The 26,965-nt window shown below is 40.3% G+C and overlaps 1 protein-coding gene across 1 annotated transcript in view; it reads right to left on the bottom strand.

Annotated features, from left to right (window-relative positions):
* Positions 1-10,382: 10,382 nt before the first annotated feature.
* CEP55 (centrosomal protein 55) overlaps positions 10,383-26,965 on the bottom strand; it is a 25,163-nt gene continuing 8,580 nt past the window's right edge. Inside the window, exons 4-9 of the mRNA XM_003783710.2 lie at positions 25,487-25,555; positions 16,287-16,437; positions 14,334-14,647; positions 12,956-13,027; positions 12,125-12,250; positions 10,383-11,135 (exon numbers count right to left, since the gene is read on the bottom strand). Of these exons, the coding sequence (XP_003783758.1) occupies positions 10,935-11,135; positions 12,125-12,250; positions 12,956-13,027; positions 14,334-14,647; positions 16,287-16,437; positions 25,487-25,555 (933 nt within the window). The 3' untranslated portion in view covers positions 10,383-10,934. The remainder of the gene's footprint in view (positions 11,136-12,124; positions 12,251-12,955; positions 13,028-14,333; positions 14,648-16,286; positions 16,438-25,486; positions 25,556-26,965) is intronic.

The raw sequence follows: 26,965 nt of genomic DNA, 5'->3' as shown, positions 1-26,965 counted from the left end.
AAAAAAAAAAAAAAAAAAAAAAGGACATGCTGCACCCTTTACAGGGAGAGGTGTCAGTTTAAAACCATTTCTTTCTCAAGACAGCGGCTTAGAGGCTTTGCTTTAGTATTTTAACAAAAAGCCATAAATCTTACATGATGACAAGACCAAGGAGAGAGCAGTTCCAGCCCTTTAAAAGGTGAGAAATGCAGGAAGGGGGTAAAACTGTTTCCAGATTCCTCGAATGCCTGCTGGTGCCTTCACTGGGAAGATAAGCAAGCACCATCCTCAGTGAGGAAGGGTTCTGTCCTGCCATCAGGTAAGGAGAGGCTGAGGCAGAGGGCTCCCCTGTGTTGTTAGTGTCTTTAACTTAACAATCCTCAATATCTGGAAGAAAAAGCTCTTGGTTTCCTTCAAGGCCAGGGAACCCCAGAGCAGGAGAGCCCTCCCAACCCGGTAGGGGAGCAAGTGGAAATGGATGGAGGGGCAGAAACCAACACAGGCGCCAACCTCCAGCTTCTCCTTGCTGACACCTGCGATGGCTGTGTGTGGCACATTCCATGTGTTCATCACGCTGTTTCCTTCCCTGGGCAGGTTGCCCTTCCCAGCCACCTACGCAGCAGGTGGGGCCCTGGGACTGAGTCCCGACCAATAGGAATGTGAGCAGAGATGCATTGCTTCCAGTCTGGCAATTAAAAAAGGACTAGTGCACCACTTTCATCTCTCTTTCCCTACTGTGATGACACTGGAGGCCATATGTTCCACATGTCTAACTACAAGGGGAAGAAGCAAGCACTGTGCAGAGTTAGGCCATGGAGATTTCAAGGCTTGTTATCAATGCTGAACTTAGGCCATCCTGATATACTAGGTATCCATTTCTAGTCAACAACATGTAAGGGACACGCACCGTGGAGGGTCTGTGTAGATCTTTCCATATCTAGTGCATAGACTTTTCAATAAAAGAGAGAAGCACATAGGGATGTTCTTTCATTACCCTGCCTAGCTGTTCTTCTTGATTTTTGAGAAGTTCTGTTAGCATGTGATGTTGGGGACCACAGCAGTCCTGATGAACACGAGGAGGGAACCAATAGAGTCCTGGAGATGAGAACCCAGAGCCCAACATTCTGAAACTGTTGGTCTAAACTAGGAATGCCTGATTCTATACTTCTTTCTTAAAAAAATAATAAATGTCCAGATGGTGACTTTTATTTGCATTTGAACACAACTGCACTGACACTAGCTGCATATGAAGATGAGGAATGTGGTTATAATGGGCATCCATTATATATATACACACAGGCTGCAAAAAAATGTATACACATTCTAAAACAGGAAAAAACTGTATAAAATTGTAATACTTGATGAATATTGATAATGTTTGTTATCTTGCACATTGAATCTTGTAGCTCTTGTGATTGCAGAAGTCAAATGTGACTTGAGTATTACACTTTTAATACATTTTCTTAAATTTTTTGGTAGCCACTGTATCTATACACACTGCAGTATATATGCATTACTGATGTGTATATATATATATATGTACAGAGAGTATAGTGGACACAGTGAAGGGTGTTCCTTCTTATCCTGGTAACTTCATGGATACCCACTGACAGTATAGCTGCTGCTAAAAAATAAAAATAACCCCAGACAGTATTTCCCATCTGCAATGTGTTTTCATGTATATATTCTGGCTTTAAAGTGAAAGAAGAGTGAGCATAACATAGGGGTGCTTAGCTTCTAGCGGCAGACACACTCCGGCTCGTATCTTGGCTCTGCCACACAGCTCTCTCATCCGTATAACAGACCAAGTACAGAAACTCCCATAGACTGTTACTGTAAAAATAAAATGACATGACACATATGAAGTGTTTTAAGTCACCTGGGACAGTAAAAACATTTACTAAACAGGATCCCCTGAAATAAATTAGACTTTGATTTTCTTTCTCTCTTTTCTTTCTTTCTTTTTTCTTTCTTTTCCTTTCTTTCTTTCCTTTCCTTTCCTTTCTTTCTTTTTTCCCTTTCTTACTTTCTTTTTGCTTTTATAACTTTATTTGATATATCTGACAATCGTCAGTTATTCTCCTCCATGTTGACTGTCTACGATTTTTGAAAGTGGTAACAGGTACATAGGTAACCCAAGTATAGAGCTTGTTTGGTCAATCTCCCATCCTCATTACATATCCTGGATAACTGCACATGGGTATAGTCTGAGACGTTCCTTATTCCTTTGGCCCAGACAGCTCTGTTGAGCCTGGTATCAATGTGCACATCTGGATTCCCAGCTCCTTCATGACAAATTTCTGGACCTCTTTGAGTGCCCAAGGGTCACGCTTCTTGAAGTCCACTCCATGGATGCACTTCTCGTGAATGTTGATGGTGCATTCTCAGGTCACCATCTCATTGATGACAGAAAGGTCCTTCTTCTCACCACCCTTCTTTGCAGGAGCCATTCTGCTGGGCCCAAGTTGGAAAGGAAGAGTGCCAGGGATTGTGGGCTTCAATTTTTTATAACACCCTGGGATGAAAGCTGTTGCAAGCATGAACATTCCTAGTTTGAAGTTGAGGACACTGAAGCTTAGGAAGGTTAAGTGACTGGTTCAAAGTCAGAACCAGAATTTCAACCTGGGTCTGGTGCTTCCCATTTCAAAGTTCTTTCCATAGTAGCATGCTTCCCCAAACTTGCCAAAGAAAAACAAAAGAAAATTTAAAATCTGAGGAGTTTCCTTTTTGATCTCCAATAAATATAATCATTTTTATAAAGTTCATTTCTTTAAGAGAAGGAATTATTCCTGTAGCATAGATGCAATGATTTTTAGATTTACTTAACAGATTTAAATTTAACAAGTTGTTCAATTTATACCAATATTCAATACACTCTACAAGTTTTTTTCTCACAGCTTACCACTTACCTCTGCATTAGATTTTCACTTCCCTTACAAACACCAAGTGAAAAAGCACACCTGCATAACTGTGCAAGGTAGCACACGTGATGTGCTGCATACTTTGTGACTCCAACAGCAAAGCAGATGTTTTTCCTAAGTTTTTTCTGCTTTCATTGAAACCTTTAGTTTAGTATCTCCTCTGATAGTTCAGCATTCAAAACAGTTTGCTTTCTGTATCTTTGAGGTTACATGACTCTGAACATAAAGTTACCAGGATAAGAAGGAATGCCCTTCACTGCCTCAGAATCGGGGTCAATGCTGCTGCCCTTGCTCTACAGGCCATCCTTTATCATCAGAAAGTGATCGATATAACATAGGGCATGTTTTTCTGCTTAATGATTCACTTGCAGTATAAATCCAGGAACAAGCACTATCAATACTTGACTAGTATTTGTTTTCTTAAACATAGCTCAGTCATTGCCTCCTTCAGAAAGCCTGTCCCCTTTTGACCCTGGGGGCACTTCTAATGGGGCCCTCGGCTCCCAGTGCTGTCATTGATCTGCACAGATGTCCACCCGGCCTGGCTCTACGAAGTCAGGCTCTGCTTTATTCACATTCATCCCTAGCAGCTTGCACAGCACCTGGCCTGTGGCAGACAGATTGAATATTTACGGAATCAAGTGATGAATCCATGTTTGGTACATTCCCTGAAATTCAGGAAACTTATGTGGAATACCTGTTATAACATTTTAGTGGGAGATGTGCTGGTCTTGGGTTAAATCAGTATCTTGAGCCTGGCAGGTGAAGGTGGAGGCCATTCCTTCTTTCCCTGGTTACTTGGTTTGGGTGACACAAATTTGATTCTGAGTGCTTCTATCTACTTCTGAAGCATGGGGCACTCCCCAGGGATCAGTCCTCTCTGCTCTTCTCTGAATTCTCTTTATGTACTCTATGCAAATCCCTAGTTTGGTCCTGACCTTTCACCCTTGTTTGGTGGTTACCACTAGATTGGCAGACAGGAGACTGCCCTTGAATGCCTTGATATTTCTCATTCAACCACCCAAAGTAAAAATTCATCAGATTCAAACACAGAGGGTGCAGCACAGAGGAAAAAGAAGAAAAAAGAGAACCAGGGCAATAAACCACTAGATTTGCCTTAGGCAGACAAAGCACTGTGGGTCTTGGAAAGAGTAATGTCACTGAAATCATGGCACACAAGCCAAGATGGCAGGGGTGCCAACAACCACTGCCTTTGGGAGTATGGGCCTTCCTCCCTCTCCTGCACATCTGCTCTATGACCTTGGATAAGTGACTCTGCTCTCAGGGACTTCAGTCAAGGGTGGATTAGATCAGCAGTTCTCAGTCTTCAGTTAACTCCAGAATGCTTTGAGGAGCTTGTTAAAAGTGCACATCCCTCCATTCCTGTTTAGGAGATCTGGGGCAGGCAAAAAAAAAAAAAAAATCAACATTCTCAACTCTAAAGGTGAGGGGATTTCCGGGACCCTGAAGTAAATGATCTCACAGTTCCCTCCTAGTCCCGATGTTCCCTCTGTTTTCAGATTGGGGGAGCAGAGAGTAGCCAGGATATGCTCTCAGGCAACTAGTTCTCTGTCCAAGAAGTGTAGCCACAAAAGACAGGTGCAAGGGAATGTTCCAGGAGGGCCATATTCACTGTGTCACTCAGACAGCATCTAGCATCTGTTTAATTGAGCTGGTGATGGGAGAACTCAGTCCTGAGACAGCAGGCAGGCGCTGAGAGCCCTTCTAGGTTCTGTCCCCATCTCAGCCTGAATCACTGTTGATTCAGGTCTGAATCACCCCATTCAGATGCCACAAGCAAAAGTCACAAACTAAAAATGTGTTTTGGTCCATGGTGTTAAAATTATAGTAGTCTATGACATTTAAAAATGGGGAGATTTCATACTTTAAAATTCCAGATTTCTGGAAAATCTGAAAGATCAGCCACGTGGAACTCCTGTGGTCCTGGGGATGCCAAGGGCTAGCATTGAGCAGCTGCGCCCCCTTTGGGTGATAGCTTCCATTGCCGCCTGAGTGGTCAGCCGTCTGCCTGACTCGTGCATGGTTCCAGGTTGTCTGTAAGAGGTGGCTCTCTCACTCTAAAATGTACTCTGGGAAAAGCCGCAGAGCAGAGAATTGCTACATGATCTGCACATTGCCTGCCCCTGAGCATTATGAAGTTGTCTTAGATCATTTTTCATCTATATGGAAAGAGATTAAGAGTTTGATGGGAGCGGTGCCTGTGGCTCACTGAGTAGGGCGCCGGCCCTATAGACTGAGGGTGGTGGGTTCAAACCCAGCCTCAGCCAAACAGCAACAAAAAAAATAGCCAGGCATTGTGGCAGGCACCTGTGGTCCCAGCTACTCAGGAGGCTGAGGCAGGAGAATCACCTAAGCCCAGGATTGGAGGTTGCTGTGAGTTGTGACAGCACAGCACTCTACCAAGGGTGATAAAGTGAGACTCTGTCTCAAAAAACAACAACAACAAAAGAATTTGGTGGTATGGAACTCACTGCTGTTTATGGCAAGCTTGTCCTTGCGGTTATCAACCACTGTGTTACATAGTTTCTCTCAGTGGAGGGGCACCGGAAAAATGCATTTCTTTGGCTTTAGTACCACGAGTGTTATGATTTTATTTCTATAGAGGATCAGCTCTATTTTTCATTCCTACATATGGCACACAGGACTGTTTCTTTGTGTGAACACCTGTGAAGCTGAGGACCAAACTTAAGACTCACCTCTCAGAAGTACACAACACCTGGGAGCCATCTGTGCCAGTGGCTCCATTTTACTTTTAGACTTTTTTTTCACTGCTTTTAAAAAATACTTACTTTTTATTCTATCTTAGCATAAGGGTTGTATCTTTGTAGATGTTGGTCTTTTGTCAAAGGGTTGGAGACAAGAAAGTCATTATGCACTTTTTGAAATTGGGGGCTTGCTGGAGAGGTCTTGAGCAGGCCTGAGCTGGCCAGTGAACTTACACCACACTGGCTGGGCAGGTGTGAATGTGGAAACTGCTCAACAGAGAGGCCAGGAGCCTGAGCTCCACCATCTTGGGAGAGCCTCGGGGGAGGAACAAAGACAGCCACCACCTTGAATGAGCTGGCCTTCGTGGAGCCCAGTTTACAAACAGCAGGCTAACACCCACAGAGACACTGGAGAGATGGACAGATCCTGCCACCCACCCCAGAAACCTCTTTGTGGCCTCAGGGAATTGTTTGGATGGTAAGGGCCTATCTCCCATAAACTCTGGTATAAACTTCAGGATTTTGGCTTCCCCACCCCCTACCAGGATTCAACACTGATATAGTCACCACACCCAGACTGAAATCAAATAAACCAGGAAAACAAGACTGGGTCTCCATGGCAACTAGACAGTAACTTCCTGTCTCCAGGAAGAAGTAATTCTTCTACAGGTAGAAGTAATGCGCTTTTTTCCTATATTTTTATTTCTTAGCCCTAGAGCACCACCTGGTGCTGTCCAGGCAATATATCAATATATTGCATTATATATATATAACATCAAGGTTTCTATCTTTGTTACATGTTTTCCTACATGCTTCTTTTTTTCTCTCTACTTTTCTTCCTTTTGGGGGGGTCTGTTTTCCCACTTTTCTCATCTTTACCTCATAAGTCTCTCAAATGATAACCAAGATAATCTTTAAAAATTTTTTTTTTATTTTTGGTCTGTTTTGTTCTGTATCATTCTGTCTTTTATTTCTAGGACCTTGTTCTAAGGCCTAGGCTGGGGCAACTCGGCATTGGCCTGGCTCATAGAAGCCTCAAACCCCAGCTTTGGCCTTCCAAGGGACCATACTTTCAGGTCACCATCATGACAAATGGCTGATTTTTTTTTTCTGTATTTGCTAAAGGTAGGATCTTGCTCTTGTTCAAGCCAGTAAGGCGCTCCTGCCTTGGCCCCCCAGGAGTTCTGGGACTATGAGTGTAGGTCATTGTGTTCAGCTCAATTCCACTTTCTCTCTTACAATTTCTCTTTCCATCTTTCTTCTCTCTTTAAAATTTTTTTTTCTTCCTTCTCTTTATTCTCTTCTTTCCCTTTCATCCCTGTACCAGAAAGCCACTTTAACACCCAAGAACAGAGATAAGGAATGTTAAGAAGCGAGAGGAGTAAGTAGGGGAAGGAAGTGAACAAGAAGAAAACACCACGAGGAGGAACCAACAACAAATTTCTAGCAACATGAAAAATCACAACAGATCAACCCCCTCCCCCCAAGGGATCATGAAGCAGCTACCACACAAGATTCACCTATAAAGAAATTAGGGAAATAACAAAAAGTGAATTTAGAGTATGGATGGCAAAAATGATGATGGGAATTGAAGGTAAAGTAGAAAACCATCAAGAGGAAATCCAAAAATTGACCCAAGAAATGAATGAAAGACATCATGAAAATAGAAAGGATATATCAGAGCTTAAAGAACCAAAGGAGTCATTCAGAGAATTTAAAGATGCAGTAGAAGGTTTCAATAACAGATTTTAAACCATGGAGAAGAAAGAATATCAGAGCTAGAGGATAAAGCTCTTGAGCTAACTCAGTCATTTAAAGAGGCAGAAAAGAAGAATGTAAAAAGCACAGCAACCTCTTAGAGAATTATGGAACTGCAAAAAGCATACAAACATATGAATTATAGGGATCTCTGAAGGTATCTCCTTCAGGGATACCTTTATATCATAACAGAAAATTTCCAAAGCATCACCAAAGATTCCTTTTAGATGGATAATGAATCCCGGTTCATCTCAATACAGAGCATCTCCTAGATCACTGGTTCTCAACCTTCCTAATGCCATGATGTTACAAAGGGTCAGGACCACAGGTTGAGAACTGCTGTCCTAGATACATTGTAATGAAATTGGCCAAGGTCAAAATGAAAAACAAAACTCTTCAAACAGCCAGGAGTAAGCATGAATTGACCTACAGGAGCAAATGTATCAGAGCTGACAGTGGATTTCTCAGCTGAAATTTTACAAGCCAGAAGAGACTGGGCTCTGACTTTCAACTTACTCAGAAAAATCAACTAAAGCCTTGGATCCTATATCCAGCCAAACTAAGTTTCATATTTGATGAAGAGATCAAATCTTTTACAAACAAGCAATCATCGAAGAAACTGCCACTACAATACCAGCTCTTCAGAAAGTACCCATACTACACATAGACCATCATGATGGACCACCAGCAAAGTAGACACCCAGAAACAAAAGGCCAAAGCCTAGCTTCCACAATGACCCAAATGATAAAACTAGACAACAAAACCCTGCAAAACAAGACAAACAGAACTCCACCATATTTATCGATTCTCTCAATAAATGTGAATGGCTTGAATTCCCCACTGAAGAGGCACTGGCTGGCTGGCTAAAAAAGATATATGCCAACTATACGATGTCTTCAGGAAATACATCTAATCTCTAAATAAGACTTAGGTGAAGAGATGAAAAACAATATTTCAGGCAAATGGATGTCAGAAGAAAAAAAGAAGTCACAATTTTATTTGCAGATACAAGTGAATTTAAAGCAATAAAAATAAAGAAAGACTAAGAGGAACTGGTCAAGGGAACAATACAAGAAGACACTGCAATTCTTTGATTTTTTTCTGAAGACATTTCAATTCTAAATACATATGTACCGAACATAAATCCTCCCAGATTTATAAAATGAACCCTTACTGTCTGAACAATAATATATCCTACAATACCACAATAAATGGGGACTCCAACACCCCACTGACAGAATTAGACAAATCCTCTAAACAGAAACTAAACAAAGAAACAAGGAACTTAAATGTGACCCTAGAACAATTGGGCTTAATAGACATGCAGAACATACCATCCCCAAATTATTGAGTATACGTTCTCTCTCATCAGCTCATGGATCGTAGCCCCAAACTGATCATATCATAGGACACAAATCAAACCTCAACAAAATTTAAAAAATAGAAATTATACCTTATATCTTTTCAGGCCACAGAGAATAAAGGTAGAACTCAACTCCAACAAAAACCTTCACCCCCCCCCCGACCCCCGGCAAGTCATGGAAACTAAACATTATGCTGTGTGACAGCTGGGCCAAGAAGGAGATAAAGAAGGAAATCATTAGATTCCTTGAACAAAGACAATGAAGCCACAAACTATCAAAACCTGAAGGAAACTGCAAAAGCAGTCCTAAGAGGGAAATTTATTGCATTAGGTGCCACATCCCCAAAGCAGAAACAGCACACATCAACATACTAATGAATCATCTCAAGTAACTGGAAAAGAAAGAGTAATCCAGTCCCAAACCTAGCAAAAGAAAAGAAATAACCAATAGATCAGAAATAAATGAAATTGAAAACAAAAAACACTGTGAAGGAAGGAAACCTCTCCAACACAGTCTATAAAGTAAATATCACCCTGATAACAAAACCAGGAAAGGAGCCAACAAAAAAGGAAAAGTATAGACCAATTTCATTAATTAATATCAACGCAAAAATACTCAATAAAATCTTGGCAAATAGAATACAGCTACACAGGCTCTTGCATCAAGGGTCTGAGTTCTTGACTCCACTACTCCCTGATGACCAAGATACTTCCCACATCTATAAAGAAGTAATGCCTGGCTTGCTTTAAAGTTGTAAGGGAGATAACTTCCTTACTGCATATATTTACGATTTAAACTATGGTCTTTGCCATAATACTTAGGGTCAGAAGAAGAACTATCTGGTTGAAGATTTCTATTTCTTTTGTCCAACTATAGTTGATGATATTGCGAACCTGAGATTATTAACAGTAATAGCAAGATTTTACTTTCATAAACAGATCTGTATTATTTCTAGAGTTAAAAAAACCTATATAACTTTCATGCTTATTTTATTTGCCCCTGTAATGAATAACTCAAATTCATATTTATGAATAAATATGAGCATGAGTTTCAAATTCATATTTATGAATAAATATGAGCATGAGTTGTTATCTGTTCCACAGAGATGTCTGAAAGCAGCTAGTCCTATCTTCCTCACATACTTTCTGGTTCTGATGTGTGCTTGACTGCCTTATTTTACACAGTGTCTTAATCTGTAACCCAGACACTCTTCTTGGGGTAGAAATCTTAGAATACCTATGTATACATATACACTAGACATATTAAAACTTATTAAATAATTTTATTCTTTTCTCATTTATATTACTAATAGTAGCCCAGTGTTAAGCATGTTAGAAAACCTGAAGAAATAAAAAAAAATTTGGGGGTTTACACAAAGCATGTACAAACCTCTCTGATAAACAAACATCTGATAATTATATTGCCCAGCTTCAAGAGTGCCAAAAATAAATAAAATATTGTAAATCAAACAGGAGGGCTAGATGATTTTGTTAAAATTCATTTTAACAATTTCAGCTAACTGACATGTGCTAATGAAATTCAAGTTATAGCCAGATAATATGAGAGAAAAAACATTGCGTGTGGCTACTTGTGAGTATTCTTCAAATAGAATCTACTTCATGCTCAGAACATGGCTGGCTTTAGTTTCGATAGGAAGCAGCAAATAAACATTAAGAAAATTCTCAACTTTACTTATAACCGTTCTGTGATGGCAAAGAAAAAAAGTGAAAATGGTATTATCACCTTTATACAAGGGACACCAAAATCAGAAGTGCTTGAATAAAACATACTAACACAGTTAAGATTCTTGGTTAGTTACCTTTGATTTTTTTAAAGTCATAAAACATAAAATATTTGTTTGCCTGTGCTATAACCCATAAGCAATAACCTGAATTATCTTTTCTTCATCAAGTACTTTAACAGTGCAAAACGTGAGTAGTTTCAGCACACACTGCTCACCACTTTCTGTCACTATAGCCTGATGAGGAACCATCTCAGGAGGTATCACTGCCAAGGAAAACGCAAAGCAGCTCCAAAATTCCAATGATTCACTTGTATGACAGTGTCAAAGGTAGATAGGCAGTTTCTTATACAGAAGGTGAAATATGCAATTCAGAATGTTCATAAGCTAACATGAGATACAGTATTGGATCTTTTGACACAAAACGAAAGAATAATTATTTTGCTACTTTGAACAGTATTCAACGTGGACAAGCAGATCTCGATGTTCCGTAGCTGGATATTGTATATTGCACTTGGGACACTCCACCAGGCTTTCGTTGAGTGCAGCAGGGGGACTTTTTGGTGAGCCAACTTTTACTCTGTTTTCATTCTCCCCTTGAAAAGCAACTAATGGCTCTGAGAGGGCAAACTCATGAAGCTGCTTCTGAAAAGTAAATTGCAAATGAACACCATTTGTAAAAAGGCACATTGTTCAGCAATTTTAACTTGAGCTGTTTGAGCCCAACAGACAGATTTTCTTTTGAATCCCTGCTCATCGGTACTACGGTGGTATCGGTTATGAATTACCCAGACAACTACTGTTATTACCCAAATTACCTGAGAAGTACCAGAGTTGGTGTTCATATAGAAAGGTTTTATTAATGTGCTTCGAGCCAAATGGAAGGTAGGTCTATGTGCAGCGCTGATTAAATGTGCTAGTTTGATAAAATGGGCAATTTCAGCAATAAAGAACTACATGGAGTTAAGGGGCAGTAAAAGAATTTTAGCAGACCAAACAGGTTATACACAGAAATGTCGAAGATAATGCGTCTTTGAGACTTACCTTTTTCGTTTTTTTGGTAAGAATTTATTTAATAAAACTTAAAAATGAGTGTATCTTATAGCACACTGGGAAGGTGGTGGAAAGCAAGAAAATAACAAATCCTTTTCATATCCTCTGACTTCCTATGCTTTGAGAAGCAGTCAATAATAAAAAATGAATTACACATCTTAATTTCAAACATTATAAATGGTCCAAATCAACGACATAGTAAAGAATAGAGCTGTGTACTGTTTGTCAAAGAATCTATACAACCAAAGCTGGGTTTCTCCTTAACATTCCATTATCCGTAAGAACAGCATTTCATTCATCCAGTTCAGGATTCCATGACTTCTCTCCCCCGCCGGGTGCTGTTTATTGCCTCTAGAATCACAGCACCTACAGTAGGTGGGGAGATGGTTCCAAACACCAGTGATGTCATCATCACCAAGAGATATAGGATGTCCCTCTTTCTAGTGCTACGAATTGATGCTCAAAGGGCGTTTGCTTCAAAGGAGACAGGGACTCTGCCTATTGATTGGAGATATAGCTAGCTGTTCTTTAAGATGACAGAAAGACAAAGAGCAGTTTCAATTTAACCATTGCAGACTCACCAAGGATTCCAACTGTGTTATCTGATTTCTTGCTTTTCGGAGCTCCTTAAGGATTACATGCAACTGATGCTGCATATTTTGACGGTCAAGTTTTTCATTTTCAAAGTCTAAAGTACATGCCTGCATCTAGAAAATGTCCAGGACAAGACAGTTACTGTTATCTAGTTTTCTAGACTGGAGATTTGCATTCTTGTATTAGCACAAGAAGAGAACATCTGTTGTATCATCATAGCAAGAATTCATCTGGGCGCCACGAGATATTTAGAAATGGAGAAGCTTATAGCTAAGGATTTAGTTTATCCACGAAACAAAGCCAATGCTAAGGTACAGGTGAGTGAAGAGCAGCTTAAGAAGCTGCTGGTTAGATTTATTTCTCTCCATCTCTTAAAGAGGGAGAAGACGGAAAAGAGGGAGAAGGGAAATGATGGCCATTCTCTGGTTGCAGTAAGACTCTCTGCTCTACATTCCGAGAATGACAGATGTCTCTCTAAGATCTGCTTGAAGTTATAAGGTAGCCCCATTAGGAGATCCTACTAGGTTGGATCCTACTAGGGTAGGAATTACAGCCATTGGGAAGAGTACAATTTGCCAAGCCCAATATCTTCCTGTCAAGAAAATTGTCATCATTTCTCAAAGAATCTGGTTTAGTCTAAGGACAGTAACAGGAATATATGGCTAGTTCAGATATTTTTAAATATTTTTTGTGAAAGCCTTTTAAAAATGCTTTTCATAAATTTCGAAAGGTTCCCCCTAGACGAGTACCAACAGGAGAAAAAAAATTCCATTTTCTAAGAGGCCAGATTGAATTTAGAAGTAACCCCAAGTGAGTACCTGTTGTTCCAACAGAGCAACCCTTGTTTGTTCCTCTTGCTGCTTTAGCAGAGATGTGTAAAGAAACTGGACCTGTAGGATGTAAAGAGAGCTACTGTTGTCACGTCCAACCGTTTATGGCTTGGCCTGGGATGCATGAGAAGCTCACATCACACGTCTCACATCTCTAACCAGGACAACACCTGCCGGTCAGGGATGAATTATTTCAGCTGGTCATTTATTTGGTGGCTACCTACACTAGCAGCTGGGCAATAGCTCCCAGGCTGAGAGCTCCCTGAGCACACAGATGCAAGGCTGATCAAACACTGAACTCTGCAGCAGCCACACCCCCTTTCCTGGAGGCCTCACATCTCCTGATACTTCTGAGGAGAGTAACAAAGCTGGCAGTGCCTTGCCCTTGGCCACAGAGTTGGAGCAAACTGTGATTAGTTCTGCTTAATTCTTCCCCAATATCACTGATCACACCTGTGGATAGAGTAGAGTGATAAAGACCAAGAAGGCAAATGTTACAGACTACTAATCACTCCCCACACCACTCTCAACTTTTGGAGGATTTTACGAATTACTATTATATTTCTATCAGTGACTAACATTCACCTTGCTTAGTTTACAAAGCACTCTCACATTGTCTCAAATGACCCTCACAAAAGCCCTAAGAGGCAAGCAGAGGTTATGGTTAATTTGACAACTTGATTTGAATAACTTGAGAGTCAGACAGTTAGGTGATTTGCACATCCTGGACCACAGACCAAGCATGAACTCCAAAGAATATTCTTTCCATTATTTCATGCTGCCATGCAAAATCTAAATTAATGAGTTCTGTCAAAGTAGTATTCCATTCTAATAATCCTAACTTAGTAACTCCAACATTACTAAGATACCCTAGCATAATGTTTGAGTGTAAGAAAACAAGAAAGGTGCTGTGGGAATCCAGGTAAGCAGAGTATCATTACAACCCAGATGCTGGCCTAGGAATCCGTTGTGATTCCTCCCACTATATCCTATCTTCTTTTAGCTTCTCAGGCGTACCTAGCCCCTTCTCACTCAGAGCCGCTGTTGTATGATTTCCTCTACACAGGATCCTCACTGGATCCTTCCTGTTCTCAGCTCTTTGTCCAAACACCATCTCCTCAGAGAGGCCTCCAATGACCCCCAATTTCTCTTCATCATATTACCCTGTTGCATTTTCTTTAGTTTATTTATTTAGGTACTTGTTTGTGGTCAGTGTCCATTCTGACATATAAACTCCCATGAGGGGGTAGAAACTTGTTTTGCTTCCTGCTGGTTGTCTAGTGATTAAAGTAGATCCTGGCACTTAATAAGTGTTCAAAGAACACCTTGAGTTATGAATCATAGAAAGCCTTACTACTGAGCTTACCTGAGATAAGAGCTCTTGAGATCTCTTCTTCTCTTCTTCAAGTTTTTCCCTCGCAATATCATTCTCTGCCTTGAGTCTCTGTATTTTCTCTGTTTTATGCCTATCATCTTCCAGATGCTGTACATCTGCCTTTCTTTGCGAACACAACAGTTGATTTAACTCTTGAACTTCTTTTTGGGTTTCTTCATATTTTCTTCGAAATTCACTAAGTTCAAAACTCAACTGAGTTATGGTTTGTCGCTCAACCTCGAGATCTTTTTTTGCATTTGCCAAGAGATGGGTATAATATTTTTGCTTCTCTTCTTGAAGATAACCTGTGACAAACATTAATTCACTTTATAGAAAAGATAATATTCTGAAAAGTGAAACATTAAATATGTTCCTCTGAATGAGGGCACACGTATTTCCCCAGTTTACAACATGGGGAGTCAGTGAAAAGGACTATGGTTAACACATGATGGAATAAGAAAGAGAAGTTCAAGGACATCGTTTGATGGTACAAAACTCACAAACTGAGAACTAGACTCAGTACTATAACGATACTAAATCAAGAGATATTGAGACAAATGTCTAAAGAAAACAAACAAAGATATAAGCTCATTATTTATAGACATGGAGATAATTACCAAAATTAAAAACAGAAATATTAAGAGCAGCTATGCTATAGAAAGAGGAAACAAAAACTGGGATGGGAAAGGTAGGATGTGGCCTTTCAGTACTATTATATTATTTTAACAAGTGCTTATAACACATATTATGCTGATAAAATAGAGAGAAAGCCACATTACCAAAAGAAAAACCATAAGACTTAGCTCATAACTAAAATCCTGCTTTTATGTGTAGTAAACATATAAAGGCACCATGGTAATAACTTTGTCTCATTAGGGCTAACCAGCTTTGAATTGCCTCTAGAGACATTCCTTTTGTGTTTTCTTTTTAGCATGAGTTTCATTTTAAATATTCTAATGTGATGATCCAAGATCATAAACCTTATTCCCATTTCTTTAGCCTTCACTTTATACTATAATTCAAGGCTTTGGTCCCCTTTTGGCTGTCAAGTCTTTTAAGAAACGCTTAACTTGTCATCTATAATTGCTGAACCTACTTCTTCATCTGTGAAATGGGAATGATGACCTTTCCTGCCCCACCTCCTGTGGTGCTGTGAAACTTCATTCAGATCAATGTTAGGGAAACTGCAAAGCTCTTGGCAAAAAGACTGCATCATGAATAAGAAACTGTAGCTCAATTCTATATCGATGCTAAAATAATTGAAGAATCATCTATAAAATATACTCTTTCTCCTGAGGTTCATATAACAGAAATAAGTGCCAAAAGGAAATAGTATAAGAAGAGAGTTGGTGACGGCTCAGTGTCTGTAGCTCAGTGATGAGGGCGTCAACCACAGGCACCAGGGCTGGTGGGTTCGAACCCAGCCCAGGTCTGCTAAATAAAAATGACAATGGCAACAACTAAAAAAATAGCTGGGCATTGTGGCGGGAGCCTGTAGTCCCAGCTACCTGGGAGGCAAGAGAATCACCTGAGCCCAAGAGTTTGAGGTTGCTGTGAGTGACACCATGGCACTCTACTAAGGGTGACATAGTAAGACTAAAAAAAAAAAAAAAAAAGAGTTGGTGACAAGGACAGCTCTGGAAAAATAAAAATTGGAGAACTTTGGAAGAGGGGAAGGACATTCATGGGTGGAAAACATTTAATGTGATTCCAGAGCTGCCAAAGATGACCTTTCATCTGTGTTGCACCCTCCTTTTATCTGAACACACTTGGAAATGAAACTTGCAAAAATGGTATTTCTTACTTCAGGGCCAGAAGACTTGCTCTTATTTTACCTTCTAGCATGTATCTATAAAAATCTAAACTGGATGAATCACTCCTAAATCACTCCTTTTGGAAAATGTCAGATCCATCCCCAGAGTACATTTTTATACCAGTCAGTACCTTCTGATTCAGTCTTTTTTGTCTGCTGTGGGAGCGAATGAGCAGCTGCTTCCATTTTCTTTTCCAATTCAGAGATCTTTGCCAGAAGTCCTTTCACGTACACCTCTCGCTGCTGATCATACACAAGCCACTGCTGATTTTTGTCCAGCGCCTTAATGTGAAGATGACAGAAAATCAACAGTAAAATAAAAAACAAAATCTTAAAATAGGTAAGGGAGTCCAAGTGATTTAGATTTTTCCAACACATAAAACCTTGTATGGCTCATAAAATAATTAAGGGCGACTACTTATGTCACGCACCTTCAGCATAGACGACAACATGACGAAGGCACACAAAATTAAGTTCATTTATTTGCTTTCTCCAAAACATAACTTGCTTAACATTGTGTGTATGCAAGTTCTCTGTAAACTACAATGCCTTTTGTGGCAGACATAGAGATTGCTGTACAAATTCCCCTTCACGAAAGAGCTCTGCCCCGATGTAGGGGCTCACAGAGCCTCCAGCTGCTAACTCCTTCAAATTTCCCTCAGCTTTTGAGAGGAACTGGGTGGTCCCAGCCCAAACTGAACAAGGGCCTATCCATTTCTACCCAACACGGCCCTCTGCTCTGCCTACCTGCCCACCCGCCTGCCCTGCCATGGGCTGACAGAGATTCTGTCAGGTTTTCACCATGGTCTGATGGTCCATTCCTGCTCCTTCTTCCTTACACAGATCTTGCTCCCTGATAAATCATTTGTACTCCCAACATCATCTCAGTGTCTACTTTCCAGAAGATCAATTTTCAACAGCCACCTTCCCTCTTTATCACCAATTGTCTTCCCTTATATCATCTTTATATTCCAATTAAAAATCTCAAACTCAGTTCGCTCACCTATTTGTATGGGATTTTTGTGCTTATAGTGAGTTCAACCGTGTCCTCCAAAATTCATGTTCACTTGAAACCTCAGAACATGACCTAACTTACAAACAAGGTCTTTACAGATACATTTAAGATGAGCCCATATGGGGGTGAGGTGAGCCCTAAATCTGATGACTAGTACCCTTAGAAGAAGCAGAAGCAGAGACTGGCTTGCTCCTTTTTTGAGGAGCGGGAATTTGAGGTTGCTGTGAGCTATGATGCCGTAGCACTCTACTCATGGCGTCAGAGTCAGACTCTGTCTCAAAAACAAAACAAAACAAAACAAAAACCAAGTAGCTGGGACTGCAGGTGCCCACCACAATGCCCAGCTAGGTTTTCTTCCCCAACCCCCATTTTTAGTAGAAACAGGGTCTTGCTCTTACTCAGGCAGGTCTCAAACTCCTGAGCTCAAGCAATCCACCCACCTCAGCCTCCTAAAGTGCTAGGAGTATGAACCACCACACCTGGCTGTCTTTTCTTTTCCTTTTTTTTTTTTTTTTGAGACAGAACCTCAAGCTGTCCCCCTGGGTAGAGTGCCATGGCATCACAGCTCGCAGCAACCTCCAACTCCTGGCTCAAGCAAGTCTCCTGCCTCCACCTCCCAAGTAGCTGGGACCACAGGCAACCGCCACAACGCCCGGCTATTTTTTGGTTGCAGTTGTCATTGTTGTTGGCGGGCCCAGGATGGATTCAAACCCGCCACCTTAGGTGTATGTGACTGGTGCCTTAGACACTTGAGCCACAGGCGCCAAGCCTGTCTCTTATTTTCTAAAATAAAAATTTCTATAGATATTGTTAACTAGGACAAATTCACATGTCCTCTGGTTCTAACTCTAAATGTTCTTAACCTCTTGATTCTTTTTTTTTTTTTTTGCAGTTTTTTGGCCAGGGCTGGGTTCGAACCCGCCAATCCCGGTATATGGAGCCAGTGCCCTACTTCTTGAGCCACAGGCACCGCCCTAACCTCTTGATTCTTGAAATTCAGTTAAAGACAAAACAAAAGGAGTCCGTTAGGGATCTCAGCCATCCCCAGCAATTGCACATTATCCCCCCACACACAGTTACCACCCTGTTTTGCCAGGGGAGGTGACAGTCCTCCTATTGAAAGCAGGGTACATTCATGTTAAAAACCAGCAAAGGAGACAACTAATCTGCTGATGGTAGAGATAAAAGACTAAAAAAAATTTTTTTTGTTTTTTTGAGACAGAGTCTCACTTGGTCACCCTTGGTAGAGTGCCATGGCATCTTAGCTCATAGCAATGTCAAACTCTTGGGCTCAAGTGATCCTCTTGCCTCAGCCTCCTGAGTAGCTGGGACTACAGGGCGCCCACTACAACGCCCACCTATTTTTCAAAGATGACGTCTTGCTCTGGTTCAGGTTGGTCTTGAACCTGTGAGCTCAGGCAATCCACCTGCCTTAGCCTCCCAAGTGCTGGGATTATAGGTGGGAGCCATCGCGCCTGGCCCTAAGACTAGAAATTCTTATATAGCACAGACATGAGATTATAGTTCTTCTCTCCTTTCCAATCTAAGTGTTAAGTCTAAGAGGATGAGACTGGGCCAGGCACAGTGGCTCATACCTGTAATCCTAGCATTCTGAGAGGCCAAGGCAGGTGGATCCCTGAGCTCAGGAGTTCGAAACCAGCCTGAACAAGAGTGAGAGCCCGTCTCATAGACATGTTAGCTGGTCTTCTGGCACACACCTGTATTCCCAGCTACCTGGGAGGCTGAGGCAGGAGGATCAATTTAGCCTAAGAATTTAAGGTTGCTGTGAGCTAGGCTAAAGCCATGGCAGCCTGGGTGACAGAGCAACACTCTATCCCGTCCCCCAAAAAAGAGGTGAGATGGGGTAAGAGGAAAGTACTATTTTGTGTGGGGGGGGGGTTTATGTAGATGTATGTATGTCTGTGTATGTGTGTGTGCATATATATAAAGGGTTTTCTCTAAAAGAACACTGGCTTCGTTACAGCTTTGTAACCCTTTCACTTATATCCCACATGACCTGCTATAAATCAGGACTAATAGTAATTTGTACTCCAAAGAAGCTATAACATTATCAATAAACCTCATTTTGTCAAGAGTGGAATATGAATTTCAGATTACTGACTACTGTGAGAACTAGACAACTCTTAAAATGATCTCTTATGCAGAGATAGCATTCTTCTATTTTAAGTCCGAGCTGAAAATAAAATACAGTGTTTTCTTTTTCAGTAGCCATTCCTCTGATCTCTAGTCCCAGGATGTAGAGTAGATAAAGAACCCCAAGGTTCTGGCTGTATATCAGGGCATCTGCTTTCTGGTAAGAACTTCCATCCTTTAAAGACACAGGTAGTTGAGGCTCATATCCAGAAAGATCTATATATATGGAAACTCCAGAGAAAGTCTACAGGGTTCTTCCAAACTTTGTTAGGCTTCTTCTACAAGCATCCTACAAACGCGTGAACTAAGCTTCCAGGTATGGGGATTAAAGCATTTTCGGTGTCTGTTTTCTATAGGAGTAGGAAACAGATTAAGAAGACAGAAGTAGCCTCTGGAATGAAAGACTTAGTCCAGGGCTCTCCTGCCACCTGAGATATTTTTCTGTCTGTACCTGTCAGTTATGGCTGTAATTATCTTTGTATGACTTAAGAGTTCACTTACCAACTGGAGATATTGTGTGTCTACCCTATCTTATATCATTTATAATGTAAATCTCTGTGGATAGCTACCTTCCCTGTAGTAATTTGATTTAAAGAGTCTAAATCATTGTTCAGTCTTAGTGGTAGCTATACAATTGTTCAATACACTTTCAACTTTTCTGTATATTGAAATTTTTCACAGTACAAGTTGGGGAAAAGAGAAATTAGCCTCAAATAAATATGAATATTAACATTCTGACAGTGAACTTACAGTGGACTTAGTATAGTTGAGAAGAATGCTAGGATTCATGGCCTAGCTCAAACCAGGCTATAGTAGTAAACCCTTACTCGGAATTACTGCCATCCTGTCATACCCCATGCATCTTTCAGAAGAAAAGAACTCATGAGAACATCAGGCTCAGACTCAGATTTAGTTGCCTAGAGAGGGAGCCCTATATGACTCAGAGCACATGTATACCCAAATACCTATACGTCATAGTGTGTTAGATATCAAAGATGCCTAATTTTATACTAAACTTATATTTGTCCATATTGTAAAATTACTTTAAAATTCTTTTTTGTCGGGTGATGGCTGTGGCTCAAAGGAGTAGGTTGCTGGCCTAATATACCGGAGGGTTCAAACTCAGCCCCAGCCAAAAACTGCAGAAAAAAATAAATAAATAAATAAAAATAAAATTCTTTTTTGTCTTTTAAAAGAAGCTGTCGCTGTCCAAAAATTAAGCACAAAAATTAAAAATTTAAATTGGTTAAAGACTGAAGAAACAGGCCTGGCACAGCGGCTCACACCTATAATCTTAGCTTTCTGGGAGGCAGAGGCAGAAGATCACTTAAGGCTGGGAGTTTGAGACCAGCCTGAACAAGAATGAAACCTGTCTCTACCAAAAAATGGAAAAATTAGCCAGGTAGTGTGCTGTGTGCCTGTAATCCCAGCTACGTGGGAGGCTGAGACGCTGAGACAGGATTGCTTCAGACCATGAGTTTGAGGTTGCACTGAGCTATGATGCAGCCGACAGGAGACTGACTCAAATAAAAAAAAAAAGTTAAGAACCAAAATTCTAACAGGCCACATGATGGCGATGTTACCTCAATAATGCAAACATTTCTTGACTCTTCACCTTCTCACTGATTCTGTATGCACTTGCCTTTTCCTAATAGTATCAATAAATGGATTTGATAGCTATCATAAATGTTGATAGTATCAGTTTTGAATCTTTAGAGTCATCATCACATTAGTTATCCTTTCCATCTTTGTATTATCTACATGTTTTCACCCAATTTATTAAAATGTATGTAGAATAAGAATGGGCACGGTGAAGTCCTGGGGAATGCTCCGAAAGCTCTTCCTCTGGTTTGACAGAGAGATCCACTAAATATTCTGTGGCCTAAAACTACAACCTCAAAGACAACGGAAGCCAGAAAAGCAGCCTACAAGACGGAGTCTGAGAAGCTAAGCTGAAGCAGTACAGGGACCCTAGTGGGCAGAGTTCACATTCTTGCCTACCTCGCCCACTGCCTTATCTAGTTAAGGTTTCACTATGATTATGAGGATGTTTACCTCAGGACACTTGAGGAGGCAGTCACATATAGACAAAAGGTGTTGTGACATTGGTGGAGTAAAGGTTACTTTGATAATATGCTGTTTTCTCTGATGGTTCTCTTAGATACTAAGAGAAAATTACCTTTCTGGTGTTTAAACATTTTGCATTGTTATAATGAAGTCTACTTTGATGTTACTTCCTATCAGATAGAGTTAAAATGTACTAGGTTTATTTCCTTGTATTCCCATTATAAAAACTATTAGAATTGTAACTGGGGCAGAACAGTCTTTGAGAGACTAGTTTTGCTGTTCTCCAGAATTGCTGGCCTTCTGACAATAAAGCTGGTTGGACCTAATCCCTATCTCTGCATTTGGCTGTCACTTGGCTGACAGTGACAGGCGCTGGATCCTCTTCATCAGCTAACACAAAGTTAGCCTGTACTGGAGGAATAAAAACTATGGGTCAACTGACAAAACCGCATTAAGAATGGGAGATTAGATAGAAGTATTGCGTCTGTGAACTAAAATAAAATCTTAAGGCTCCCCCAGCCCCAGAGGCTGACCTAGGCCAAGGGGATACCCATGAGAAAAGGGAAAGACATGCCTCAACAGGCTTCCTTCCTTCTTGGAGAGGTCCTTTATAACTCACTAACAGTCAAAGACTACACAAGACAAACCCAAAGGTCCTCAATTGCACACGGGTTTAAACTGCACACGAACTTTATGGCCAACCTGTATATGTAACAAATTCTGGGTATATGTCTGTAGCTACTCCTAAGTAACAGACCCTTATCTTAACTCATGCATTTCCTTTCCTCTGACTCCTGGTCTTTTAGACAAAGCCTAACTCTTCCAGCCAATTGTCAACTAAAGAATCTTTAAACCCTCCTATAACCTGTAAGCCCATACATTAAGATGTCTCACCTTTCAGGCCAAACCAATAGATACTTTCCATGTATTAATTTATGTCCATGGAAAAGAAGCCATATTCTGTAAAATAATTTAAAGAGATTTATTCTGAGCCAAATTTGAGGACCATGGCCTGGAGCCACACCCAAGAAGCCTTGAGCAAGTGGATTTGCTGTGGTGGGGTTGCAGTTTAGTTTTATACATTTCAGGAAGATAGGAATTACAGGTAAAGTCATAAATCAATATGTAAACGACACACATTGATTTGGCTTGAAAAGGTGAGACATCTCCAAAGGCATAGGGGAACACACCCCTTTTCAAAGATTCCTTAGTTGACAATTAAAAGAGTTAGACTTTGTCTAAAAAAAAAAAAAAGGACCATTTTCACTGTACTAAAATAATTCTTAAATAGTAAAAGTACTGACATTTGACAATGTTTATAGCATTAACTCCACATAATTATTTGAGAATGTCAGATATATCTAAATAGCAGCTGAGGAATGATATAGCTAGGCCTTAAGGAAGGCACAGGTAGGTTTTTAGGACTTATTTTACAGTAACAAATACTTATTCTTGAAATAGGTGGGCATCCTGCTATAGGAAGCCTTGTAGGAACTGTGGGGTGTGATGGAACCTGAATTGCTGAGCTCTCAAAGGCTGGTAACATGCTAGTGTGGGGATTAAGAGTGAGATCTCTCTTTCCTGGCTCCCTAACGCTCCATCAACTACTATTTCCTTCCTAGTCTCAAACATTTGCTGAGATTCCAAAGGGAAAACCACAGCTACTAAAATTTGAGAAATTTCACTGATTCTATCCAATCTTCTTTCAAATGTTAGACACTGAGGATATAGCAGTGAACAAAATACAGAAGTCTTTCCCTCTATACCTTGAATCTAATGGAAAAGTTAGCTAATTCAACTAGAGAAGTAAAACAGATTCTAAGTTTAATAGCAATATGTGATGAGTGGCTAAAAAGGGGGAATAGGAATTGTTTGGTTGCTATAGGTAGCTAGGGAGCCCCTCTTCTGGCCTCCCATCCCAAGAAAGTGACATTTAAGTAAAGATTTGAATGAGGTAGGGAGTATGTCATCAAGGCAGAGGGAACAGAAAGAGAAAGGGGCAGTGTATTTAAGGAGTAGCTAGCTGTAAAGCCAGCATGGTAGAAGTACATAAATACTGTGAGGACACAGGAGGCGTCTATGGTGAATGATTCATAGATACACATATCTCATGGGTGGCTACTGACATACACAGCGTGATCCACTACAGTGTTATATACAACACACAGAACCTATTTTAAATTATGTTTCCTCTAGATTTCAGTTACTTCTGGTAAATCATTTTGATAAAGGTACTCAGCACCCTGCTATACAGACACTCAAGAGATTTAAATTCTTCTATAGAACATCAAATAGACTTCAAGAGATACTTGCTAGATTAAATAAAACAAGAATCTTAGAGCATGCTTAGATCAAGATAGAAATGCCACTAATATTTCTGGAATCAAAATTCCAATCTACTAGTGAGCTGAGTCAAAAACTTCAAGAACTTTATACTTTGTGTATCTTGTATTAAAACTTGGAAAAAATACACTGTCAATATTAGTTCTGTGCTCTCAATTTATTCAATTCCCAAAAAACCCCACAAATCCATTTAAGACATAAGTTTGAAATACAGCTTTACTGGCTCAGCGCCTGTGGCTCAAGTAGCTAAGACACCAGCCACATACATGTGAGCTGGTGGGTTCAAATCCAGCTTGGGCCCGCCAAACAATGATGGCTGCAACCAAAAAATAGCCGGGCATTGTGATGGGTGCCTATAGTCCCAGATACTTGGGAGGCGGAAACAGGAGACTCGCTTAAGCCCAGGAGTTGGAGGTTGCTGTGAGCTGTGATGCCACAGCACTCTATCCAGGGAGACAGCTTGAAGCTATCTCAAAAATAAAAAAATTTAAAAATTAAAAAAAAAAGAAATATAGCTTTAACATATCTAAAATAACTTCCTATCAAATTCTAGAGAAAAAAAGTACTGAGTGTACAAAGAACATGTCTCCTTTTAAATTATGAAAGTGAATTCTAATTCCAAGAGAATTTCAAACCAAAGAGTATAACCCACATGAATAAACAAAAAGATACTATAAACTGAATTGCATTATGTAACAATAAAATAGTTGGGCAAGTTAGATTTAGGTGGAGAAGGGATGTTATTGAGGTGTTTGGTAGTAGTGGGTGACTTCTAGGGCTTTCTAGCCTATAGAGACCATGCTTAGAGGAAATAGATCTCCTTAATGCCTCAAAAAGAGAAGGAGAAGACTCAGTTCTTCTGTCTCAACAACAGATTTTTTTTCAAGTCACAACACTAAAGGAACTCAGGAAATTTCACCCCAAATATGACTCTTAGGTTAAAAAAAAAGATTTTGAATTAAAGACTTCTTAGAAGTTAACAGACCTGTGGAAGAGGCTTTTCCTCTATTAGCATAAACCTTACTGACTTGATCAAAAGATCAAAAGGGGAGCTAAATTCCTCCTCTCAGTTATCTCAGTATACAGCAGAAAGCAAGTACACCAAATCGTTTAAAAAACATAATACCTGTCTTTCGAGTTAATTTACAAGCCAATCTGTTTCCCCCATCCATCCAACCTCCCAAGCAATCATTTATAGTCCCTAAAACAGAACCTATCTATACTCCTTATTCTCTTCCTTCCCTCAAAAGGGGGTGTATAAAAATATCTGAACTTCATTGGGATATTGAATAAAGAGTGATTCTCTTCCACCAATGATCTTTCAGCAAACTTTCAGGGCAAAGGGCAAGTCTCTCCTTACCCCTATAGCACTAAGACGGCCAATTTCTACAGAATTTAAGAATTAATGAATTAGTCAGGTGTGGTGGTTCATGCCTGTAATCCTAACACTCTGAGAGGCCAAGGTGGGTGGACTGCCTGAGCTCACAGGTTTAAGAATAGCCTGAGCTAAAGCAAGGCCTCATCCCTACAAATAGCCGGGCGTTGTGGCTGGCGGGCACCTGTAATCCCAGCTACTTGGGAGGAGGAGGGAAGAGAATTGCTTGAGCCCAAGAGTTGGAGGTTGCTGTGAGCTATGACACCATGGCCCTCTGCCCAGGGTGACAAAGTGAGACTGTCTCAAAATATAAAATAAAATAAAATAAATGAATTAGTCGTCTTTACTCATAACTTAACAAAAAGAAATGAACTTACATCTTTCAGCTGCATTTCTATTTCATGAATATTACTCACTGATGAGTTGAAGCAGTTTGCAGCCGCAGTCTGTAAATAACCCAATATTAGTTAACATCATATATTGAGCAATAGAAGATTTCATTATATTTAGTTCCCTAATACAGTAGTATACTTAACAGGGATATACCCAAATCCAGGTCTAGCACATGCTGGCAAATCACCAACCTAGACAATAGTTGCCAGAAGTAACCATTGTCAGAATTAAGATCTTCTAGAACAGTGGTTCTCAACCTTCCTAATGCTGTGGCCCTTTAATATAGTCATGACCCACAGGTTGAGAACCGCTGCTCTAAAACTTCCCTAGGTAGAAGGGAAACCCTGAGATTTCAGATCTAATTTGACTTCTGAGGTCCTCTGTACCCCAGGATCACCAGAATAGCCTTTAATGCATATAAACAACCCAGTGGTTTTCACCAAAGAAGACCAAAACAAACTAGGGCTAGACTACTTACATGAACTCTGGGAAATATTAAATTGTTAAACAAAAGATAAAAGTTCTTTCTAGAATTATATTCTACATCAGTAATAGTATTAAGGATGAATTAATATGGACTATATGAAAACCGAAACATAATTTCTCTCCTCCTTTTTTCCCTTCATTTTCTCATAGAGGAAAAAAAAGAGGACAAGAGGGGAAGTAGGTGGCTAGGTACCCCAGGTTGGCTAACAACCTCAGACAATGCTTTATTTATTTCAGTCTTTCAACATCTGCAAGGAAAAAGACTTTGTGAACACTGGCGAGGAAGCTCAAAAGAACTTTTTTTCCTCCAAAGTAGCTCTGTTCACTCACCCTAATACTTAACCTTTTCTTTCTTTCAGTTTAGTGCTCCAGGGAAAAACTGTCCAGAGACAGTTCACTAAATCCCCTTCCTTTTTCCCTTGGATACACTGTGGACTATAATTTCTAAGCCTTCCTTGTGGTTAGTGGGTCCATGTGACTGAATTAAATCTAATGGAATGTGTGTAGAAGTGAAATATGCCAACACCAAGCTTGGCCCCAGAACTTCCTAGGCAATTCTCCACATGCTGTATCTCACAGCTGTATACAGAGGATCTGGTGAAAGACTCTGCCCTACAGGGTGATGGAGCCACAAGAAAGAAGGAACTTGGACTTGAATGCCTCTTGAGCAAAGCTACCTCAACTCCAACCAACACTTAGACTATAGCATGAGGAAAAAAATAAACACTTGTGTAAGACACTGAGATTTGGAGGTTGCTTGTTATAGCAGTTAGACATGATGACAAATACAGAAATCAATGCTAGATAGCCAAAAAAATTACTGTAAGAATATCTTTTTAAAAATTATAATTCCCAGGCTCGGCGCCTGTGGCTCAAGTGGCTAGGGCGCCAGCCACATACACCTAAGGTGGCGAGTTCGAATCCAGCCCTGGTCCGCCAAACAACACAGCCTCACAGGGTGCTGCAGTTCACCCATC

This window comes from Otolemur garnettii, unplaced genomic scaffold, assembly GCF_000181295.1.
Source record: "Otolemur garnettii isolate 467f Iridium unplaced genomic scaffold, OtoGar3 scaffold00008, whole genome shotgun sequence".
In the NCBI taxonomy this organism is placed as follows: domain Eukaryota; kingdom Metazoa; phylum Chordata; class Mammalia; order Primates; family Galagidae; genus Otolemur; species Otolemur garnettii.
This window is presented reverse-complemented; position numbering and strand designations above follow the sequence as displayed.